This window comes from Otolemur garnettii, unplaced genomic scaffold (assembly GCF_000181295.1).
Source record: "Otolemur garnettii isolate 467f Iridium unplaced genomic scaffold, OtoGar3 scaffold00145, whole genome shotgun sequence".
In the NCBI taxonomy this organism is placed as follows: domain Eukaryota; kingdom Metazoa; phylum Chordata; class Mammalia; order Primates; family Galagidae; genus Otolemur; species Otolemur garnettii.
Genome location: NW_003852540.1, coordinates 3,582,653 through 3,591,642, shown reverse-complemented (window position 1 = coordinate 3,591,642; position 8,990 = coordinate 3,582,653). Strand labels below are relative to the sequence as shown.

Here is an 8,990-nt window from a genome sequence, read left to right as displayed (position 1 = left end):
AAAAAAAAAAAAAATTGTAGCCTTAAATGCCTATATTCAAAAGATACATCACAGGTACAATAGCTTACACCAATAATCCTAGTACTCTGGGTAGCTGAGATGGGAGGATTGCTTGAGCTCAGGACTAAGAGATGAGCCTGAGCAAGAGTGAGACCCCAATCTCTACTAAAAAAATAGCTGGGCTTGGTGACACATGCCTGTTGTCCAGCTACTCAGGGGGCTGAGGCAAGAGGATCACTTGTGCCCAAAAGTTTGAGGTTGCTGTGAGCTATGATGTCATGGCATTCTACTGAGGGTGACAAAGTGGTCTGTGACAAAAAAAGAAAGCCTCAGCGCCTGTGGCGCAAGCAGCTAAGGTGTCAGCCACATACACCTGAGCTGGCAGATTTGAATCCAGCCCAGACCCACCAAACAACAATGATGGCTACAACCAAAACAGTAGCTGGGTGTTGTGGCAGGCGCCTGTAATCCCAGCTACTTGGGAGGCAGAGGCAGGAGAATCACTTGAACCCAGGAGTTGGAGGTTACCATGAACTGTAATGCCACAGTACTCTACCCAGGGTGACAGCTTGAGGCTCTGTCTCAAACAAAAAAAAAAAAAAAAGAAAGAAAGACACAGAACTCCTGTACAGACTAATATCAAGTAATGGAGCAGCAATTAAAAAAATCTTCCGGCTTGGCACCTGTGGCTCAAGTGGCTAAGGCACCAGCCACGTACACCCAAGGTGTCGGGTTTGAATCCAGCCCGGATCTGCCAAACAACAATGACGGCTGCAACCAAAAAATAGCTGGGCATTGTGGTGGGCGCCTGTGGTCCCAGCTACTTGGGAGGCTGAGGCAGGCGACTCGCTTGAGCCCAGGAGTTGGAGGTTGCTGTGAGCTGACATGCCACAGCACTCTACCCAGGGGGACAGCTTGAGGCTCCTGTCTCAAAAAAAAAAAAAAAAATCTTCCAACAAAAACCCATCACAGACCAGTTAGTTTTAGATCAAATTTTCAAATTTTACTAGACCTGCAAAGAACTGATACCTGTACTGCAGAAATTATTCCTTAACATTGAGGAGGAAGGAATCCTCCTCAACTCATTTCATAAAGCCATTATGACTTTGACACCAAAGCCAGGAAAGGACACAACAAAAAAGAAAACTACAAAATTAATATCCCTTATGAATAAAAATGAAAAGAAAATTAACAAAACCCTAACAAACTGTATTCAGCTGCACATCAAAAAAATAAAAAATCCACCAAGAACAGGTGGGCTTTATATCAGAGATGCAAAGATGGTTGAACATTTGCAAATCTATAAATGTGGTTCACCACATAAATAGAAGCAAAAACAATAGATACAGAAAACGCATTTGACAACATTCAGCACCCTTTTCTAATAAGAACTCTTTAAAAAAATAGACATAGATGAAACATATTGGAACCTCAAAATTATAAAAGCTGTATATGGGCAGACCACAGCCAACATCATACTGAACTGGGAGAAATTAAGAGCATTCTTCCTTAGAACTGGAACCAGACAAGATTGCCCACTATCACCACTTCTATTCAACGTAGTGTTGTAGCCAAAGCAATCAGGCAGAATAAGGAAATCAAGGTTATCCAAATGGGAAAAGAAGAGATCAAACTATCACTCTTTGCTGATGATATGGCCTTATATCTAGAAATAACTCAAAGATTCTGCCAAGAGACTCCTGTAATTGAAAATAAATTCAACAGGACAGCGCCTGTGGCTCAGTGGATAGGGCACCGGCCCTGGGCAAACTTGGGCACCTGTTCTAGCTACTCAGGAGGCTGAGGCAAGAGAATCACCTAAGCCCAGGAGTTGGAGGTTGCTGCGAGCTGTAATGCAACAGTACTATACCCAGGACGACAGCTTGGGGCTTTGTCTCAAAAAAAAAAAAAAAAAAAAAAAAGGGTGAAAGACTTCTGCAGAGAGAATTCCCAAACAGTGAGGAAGGAAATCACAGAGAATGTAAATAAATGGAAAAATATATTATGTTCATGGATTGGCAGAATCAACATTGTTAAAATGTCTAAAATGCAATCCCCATTAAAATGCCAATGTTATTTCTCACAGATGTAGAAAAAATTACATGTCATAAGGAACCAGAAAAGACCCTGTATATCCAAACCAACCTTAAACACACACACAAAAAAGGGGGGGAGGCATCAATTTACCAGACTTCAAGCCATACTACAAGGATATAGTAATCAAAACACCATGGTACTGACACAAGAACAGAAACACAGCACAATGGATGAGAACATAGAACCCAGACATAAAACTATCCTCATATTGCCATCTGATCCTTGACAAAGCAGGCAAAAACACACATTGGGAAATGGTGCTGGGAAAATTGGATACCCACTTGTGAAAGACTTAAACAGGATCACAAAAATTCATGATGGTTAACAGACTTAAGACATGAAACTATAAAAAGTCTAGAAGAAGCTGGGTTCAATGGCTCACGCCTATAATCCCAATATTCTGAGAAACCAAGGTGGGCGGATTGCCTGAGCTCACAAGATAGAAAACCAGCCTGAGCTAGATCAAGACTCTAATGTCTCTAAAAATAGCGGGTGTTGTGGCACATCCCTGTAGTCCCAGCTACTCGGGAGGCTGAGGCAGGAGAATCACTTGAGCCCAAGAGTTTGAGGTTGCTGTGAGCTATGATGCCACAGCACTCTACCATGGGCTACAAAGTGAAACCCTATCTCCAAAAAAAGAATTCCAGAAGAAAATGTTGGAAAAATACTGATAGATGTTGGCCAAAGCAAAGAATTTATGAAGAAAACTCCAAAAATAATCACAGCTACAACAAAAATAAATAAATGGGGCCCAATGAAATAAAAAAGCTTTTGCACAACTAAGGGAACAGACAATAGAACAAACAACCTACAGAATGGGAGAATATATTTGCATGCTATACATCCAATATAGGGCTGATAATCAGAATCCACAAAGAACTCAAGCAAATATTTTAGCAAGAAAAAATTACACAAGCTGGCCTGGCCTGATGGCTTACACCTGTAATCCTAGCACTCTGAGAGACTGAGGAAGGAGGATCACTTGAGCTTAGGAGTTTGAGACCAGCCTGCACAAGAGCAAGACCCCATCTCTTAAAAATAGAAGAAAAATTTCTGATTGTTGTGGTGGGTCCCTGCAATCCCAGCTACTCGGGAGGCTGAGGCAGGAGAATCACTTACACCCAGGAGTTTGAGGTTGCTGTGAGCTAGGATGCTGCCATGACATTAGCCTAGACAGTAAGAGTAAGATTGTGTCTCAAAAAACCAAAACAAAACAGAACAAAAAAAAAATGAAAAATAACCCCATTAAAAATTGGGCAAATAGGGTGGCACCTGTGGCTCTAAGGAGTAGGATGCCAGCCCATATGCCAGAGGTGGCAGGTTCAAACCCAGCCCTGGCCAAAAACTGCACCAAAAAAAAAAAAAAAAATGGGCAAATAGACTAATTGCCAACAAACATGAAAAAATGCTCAGTGTTCCTAATCATCAGGGAAATGCAAATCAAAACCACATTGAGATATCACATACCCCCAGTGAAGATGGCTTTTATAGAAAATTCCCAAAACAAGGCAGGGCTGTAGTGGCTCATGCCTGTTAATACTAGCAGTCTGGGAGGCCAAGGTAGGTAGATTGCTTGAGGTCAGGAGTTAAGACCAGTCTGAGCAAGAGAGACCCTCATCTCTGCTAAAAATAGAAAGAAATGGCTCGGCGCCTATAGCTCAACCGGCTAAGGCGCCAGCCACGTACACCTAAGGTGGCGGGTTCGAATCCCCAGCCCAGACCCGCCAAACAACAATGACGGCTGCAACCAAAAAATAGCCGGGCGTTGTGGCGGGCGCCTGTGGTCCCAGCTACTTGGGAGGCGGAGGCAGGAGACTTGCTTGAGCCCAGGAGTTGGAGGTTGCTGTGAGCTGTAATGCCACGGCACTCTACCCAGGGGGACAGCTTGAGGCTCTGTCTCAAAAAAAAAAAAAAAAAAATAGAAAGAAATTAGGGGCGGCGCCTGTGGCTCAAGGAATTGGGCACCGGTGGATATACTGGGGGTGGCGGGTTTGAATCTGACCTAGGCCAAAACTGCAAAAAAAAAAAAAAGAAAAACCAGCCTTCATTTTGGGTGGCACCTGTGGCTCAAGGGAGTAGGGCACTGGCCCCATATGCCAGAGGTTCAAACCCAGCCCCAGTGGAAAAAAAAAAAGAAACAAATTAGTTGGGCATTATAGCAGCCTTGAGAAGCTGAGGCAGGAAGATCATCTGAACCTGGGAGTTTGAGGTTGCTGTGAGCTAGACTGATGCCACAGCACTCCAACCTAGGCCACAGAGTGAGATTCTGTCTCAAAAAAAAAAGTATCAAAATAACAAATGCTGGCATGGATGCTGAGAGATAGTAACATTTATACATGTTGGTGGGACTGCAAACTAGTACAACCTCTATGGAAAGAGATATTGAGATTCGTCAAAGAACTAAAAGTAGACCTACCTTTTCACCCAGTAATCCCAGTACTGGGTATTTACCCAAATGACATTTTATAAAAAAGATACCTGCACTCAATTTTTTTTTCTTATTAATACAGTATTTATTAGCTGGGTGTGGTAGCTCATGCCTGGAATTATAGTACTTTGGGAGGCTGAGGTGGGTGGATTGCTTCAGCTCAAGAATTTGAGACCAGCCTGAGCAAGATAAGCGGGACCTCGCCTCTACTAAAAATAAAAACGCTAGCCAGGCGTTGTAGCCAATGCCTATAGTCCTAGCTATATGGGAGGCTGAGGTAAGAGGATTGCTTGAGCCTCAGAGTTTGAAGTTGCTGTGATCCATGACACCTGGCACTGTACCCAGGGCAACAGACTGAGGCTGTCTCAAAAAAAAATAATAACAGTATTTATTTACTTTTCCTCTGTCAAACCCTGAGCTAATCACTTTTCCCAGGCTGCCTGGGGAGGTATAGAAAAAGGACTATACAGGCAGATGAAACACCACGGAAAGAACTATGGGAGGTGGAGACAGTTTCTTTACATGGCAAAGAGGATGAGAAAGGCCACATCAGGCAAAAGAATCTGATGGCTTCTGAGAGGGCAAAGCCCAGAATGGCATTGGACTGCTGCTTCAAAAAAGAGTTTCTGGCATAATCAATGAAGAGACTTCCAAATGTCTCAGCTCCAGAGCCAGCCAACCTAATTGTGGCAGCCCCAGCCCCAATGAACTTGGCCACAGTGCTGATGTTCTTTGAAATGGCGCTGGTTTGGAAGCTGTATAGGGACAAGTGAGGTTGGGGATGTGAGATTGCCAAGATGCTGAAACTATCATCTGTCTGTGTCTCTCTGTGTCTCTGGTCATTTCGGCACCACTGCAGACAGTTCAGCAGCTAAGCAGTGCTCTTGACCAAGGTGGGCTGGAGACAAACTTTGAGCAGGTGTACATTTTTGGGGGTGAGGGGCTGTGGCAGGAGAACTGCTCCCAGTGCAGAGAAAACAGAAAGGGCTGCACTTGCATTTTATAACAGCACAATTCACGATTGCAAAGATGTGGAAACAACCCAAGTGTCCACCAATACATGAGTGGATTAATAGAATGTGGTATATGTATAACAGGGAGTACTATTCAGTCATAAAAAGTGGTGAAACCAATATTTCTTGTATTAACCTGGATGGAACTGGAGGAGTAAACAAAATGCTTGTTTTTAACTGTTGTGTAATCTATATACAACAGAAGGAAACAGAAAATGAACACAAATTAATTTATGAAATGGTAAGATTCTAGCTAATTTTCTTTCTTTCTTTTTTTTTTTTTTTGAGACAGTCTCACTCTGTCACCCTCAGTATGAGTGCCATGCCTGCCACAATGCCCAGCTACTTTTTAGGGATGGGGTTTCACTCTTGTTTAGGCTAATCTCAAGCAATCCACCTGCCTCGCCCTCCCAGAGTGCTTGGATTACAGGCATGAGCCACCGTGCCCATCTATTCTTTTTTCTTTAAATAATTTGTTTAAAATTTTATAAATAAACATTTTGGGCAAATTTTGAACCAAATTCAGTCAAGCGGCTTCACAACAACAATGAAAAGTAAAGTGGAGGTCAGAGGATATACCAAGAGATAGGTGGGAGTGGACTTTAGCCTAGAATAATCATCATCAGTTACTTCCTATAAAACTTGACCAGCAAAACTTTATTCAGCTTCAGGACAAGTCTCCTCTATACAGAAATTTCTAGTAATGGAGTCAGTTCTCACACCACAGGCCCCAGATCTATTCCCTTGTGTTTTGCATTTTTCAATCTTTTCAATAAACATACTGTCTCAGACTTTGCTTTCTTATTCTTGGGTTTCAGAACCATGTGTGCTCAGTACTGCATCTCCTTTGCTGATGTTGAAAAAGCTCATATCAACATTCGAGATTTTATTCACCTTACACCAGTGCTAACAAGCTCCATTTTGAATCAAGTAACAGGGCGCAATCTTTTCTTCAAATGTGAACTCTTCCAGAAAACTGGATCTTTTAAGGTAACAATCTCTTTTCTTAGTATATTGTATATATTTTCAAACCTCCTTCAAATATAAATTTATTGGCTCAGTGCTTGTGGCTCAAGTGGCTAAGGTACCAGCCACATACACCTAAGGTGGCAGGTTCGTATCCAGCCCGGCCGCCAAACAACAATGACGACGGAAACTAAAAAATAAAATAGTCAGGCATTGTGGCGGGCACCTGTGGTCCTAGCTACTTGGGAGGCTGAGGCAGGAGACTTGCTTGAGCCCAGGAGTTGGAGGTTGCTGTGAGCTGTGATGCCTTAGCACTCTACCCAGGGGAACAGCTTGAGGCTCTGTCTCAAAAAAAAAAAAAAAAAGAACAAAAAACAAATATAAATTTATTTTACTCTCCTTATCACCTAGTGTGGTAGGTAGAAATAAATTGATGCCTTTTAGAATTGAAAAGAAAGCTGCAGGTGTTGCCTGTGGCTCAAAGGGGTAGGGCACTAGCCCCATATGCCAGAAGTGGTGGGTTCAAACCCAGCTCTGGCCAAGAACTGTAAAATAAAAGGAAGTTGCAAAAATTTTCAACTCCTGGTTACCTTGCATTATGGTGTTGATAAGTCACTTTTATGCAATCTAAAAATCCTTTATAATTAGGGTAATATAATGTATTATCCAAATAACTTATACATATATGATATAATACAGACATGTGCCACATAATATATCTATCAGTGATAGTTTGCATGTACCATAGATGTTTCTAATGACTAGTACCATAATATAATGCCTTTCTTTTCTTTTCTTTTCTTTTTTTTTTTTTTTGCGGTTTTTGGCCAGGGCTGGGTTTGACCTGCCACCTCCTGCATAGGGGACCGGCACCTTACTCCTTTGAGCCACAGGCGCCACCCTAAAATGCCTTTCTATTATCTTTTTTTTTTTTTTTTTTTTGAGACAGAGTCTCACTTTGTTGTCCCAGAGTTGAATACCATGGTCTCTGCTTAGCTCACAGCAACCTCAAACTCGTCAGTTCAAGCAATCCTCCTGCATCAGCCTTCCAAGTAGCTAGGACTAGAGGTGCCTACCATAATGCCCAGCTAATTTGCTTTATTCTTAGTAGAGGTGGGGTCTCACTCTTATTCAGGCTGGTGTCAAACTCCTGAGCTCAAATGATCCTCTTGCCTTGGCCTCTCAGAGAGCTAGGATTACAGGCATGAGCCACCGTGCCAAGCCTATAATACCATATTTTTACTGTACCTTTTCTATGTTTAAATGTTTAGATACACAAATACTTAACTGTTATGTTATAATTGCCTACATAGCAATATAATAAAGTACTATAAAGGTTTGAAGGGCTTAAAGCCTAGGAGCAATAGACAATGTACTGTATAGCATAACTGTGTAGTAGGCTTGGTATACATTTGTGTTAAGTACACTCCATGATGTTAGTATGATGACAAAATTGCCCAATGACAAATTTCTGAGAATGTATCCTCCTTGTTAAGTGATGTGTGACTGGCTTGGCGCCTATGGCTCAAGTGGCTAAGGTGCCAGACACGTACACCCAAGGTGGCGGGTTTGAATCCAGCCTGGGCCGTCAAACAACAACGGCTGCAATGAAAAATAGCCAGGCGTTGTGGCAGGCACCTGTGGTCCCAGCTACTCGGGAGGCTGAGGCAAGAGACTCGCTTGAGCCCAGGAGTTGGAGGTTGCTGTGAGCTGTGATGGCATGACACTCTACCCGGGAAACAGCTTGAGGCTCCTGTCTCAAAAAAAAAAAGGGATGTGTGACTGTGTTATATATAAACTATTGTCTAGGCTCGGTGCCTATAGCTCATTGGCTAGGGCACCAGCCACATACACCAGAGCTAGCAGGTTTGAACCCAGCCCAGGCCTGCCAAATAACAATGATAACTACAACGAAAAAATAGCCAAGTGTTAATGTGGGTGCTTATAGTCCCAGTTCCTTGGGAGGCTGAGGCAAGAGAATCACTTAAGCCCAAGAGTTTGAGGTTGTTGTGAGCTGTGACACCATGGCACTCTACCAAGGGCAACAAAGTGAGACTGTGTCTCAAATAAATAAATAATTGTCCAAACTAGAACACATAATTATCTAAACTAGGACATACTTGAAAATCAAAGGGGACATTTGTAATGACTAAATTAAGATATCTTGCTGTTGCAGGCAAAATGAGAAATATGATCACCCTGTATATAACCCAAGTTAAAGGTTTCAATTGTGTTATGTTGCTATGTTATGAATTTAAAAGATCTAAATCCTCAAATAATATTTTTTCCACAAAATGTCTGGGTTTTTTTTGTTTTTTGTTTTTAGAGACAGTGTCTCACTTTGTCATCCTGGGTAGAGTGCTGTGGCGTCACAGCTCACAGCAACCTTCAGCTCTTGGGCTTAGGTGATTCTCTTGCCTCAGCCTCCCGAGTAGCTGGGACTACAGGCGCCCACCACAATGCCCGGCTATTTTTTTGTTACAGTT

The 8,990-nt window shown here is 42.5% G+C and overlaps 1 protein-coding gene across 1 annotated transcript in view; it reads left to right on the top strand.

Moving 5' to 3' along the window:
* Positions 1-8,990, top strand: part of SRR (serine racemase) — a 42,167-nt gene that overhangs the window by 24,889 nt on the left and 8,288 nt on the right. The window contains exon 2 of the mRNA XM_003799083.2: positions 6,357-6,528. Within this exon, the coding sequence (XP_003799131.1) occupies positions 6,361-6,528 (168 nt within the window). The 5' untranslated portion in view covers positions 6,357-6,360. The remainder of the gene's footprint in view (positions 1-6,356; positions 6,529-8,990) is intronic.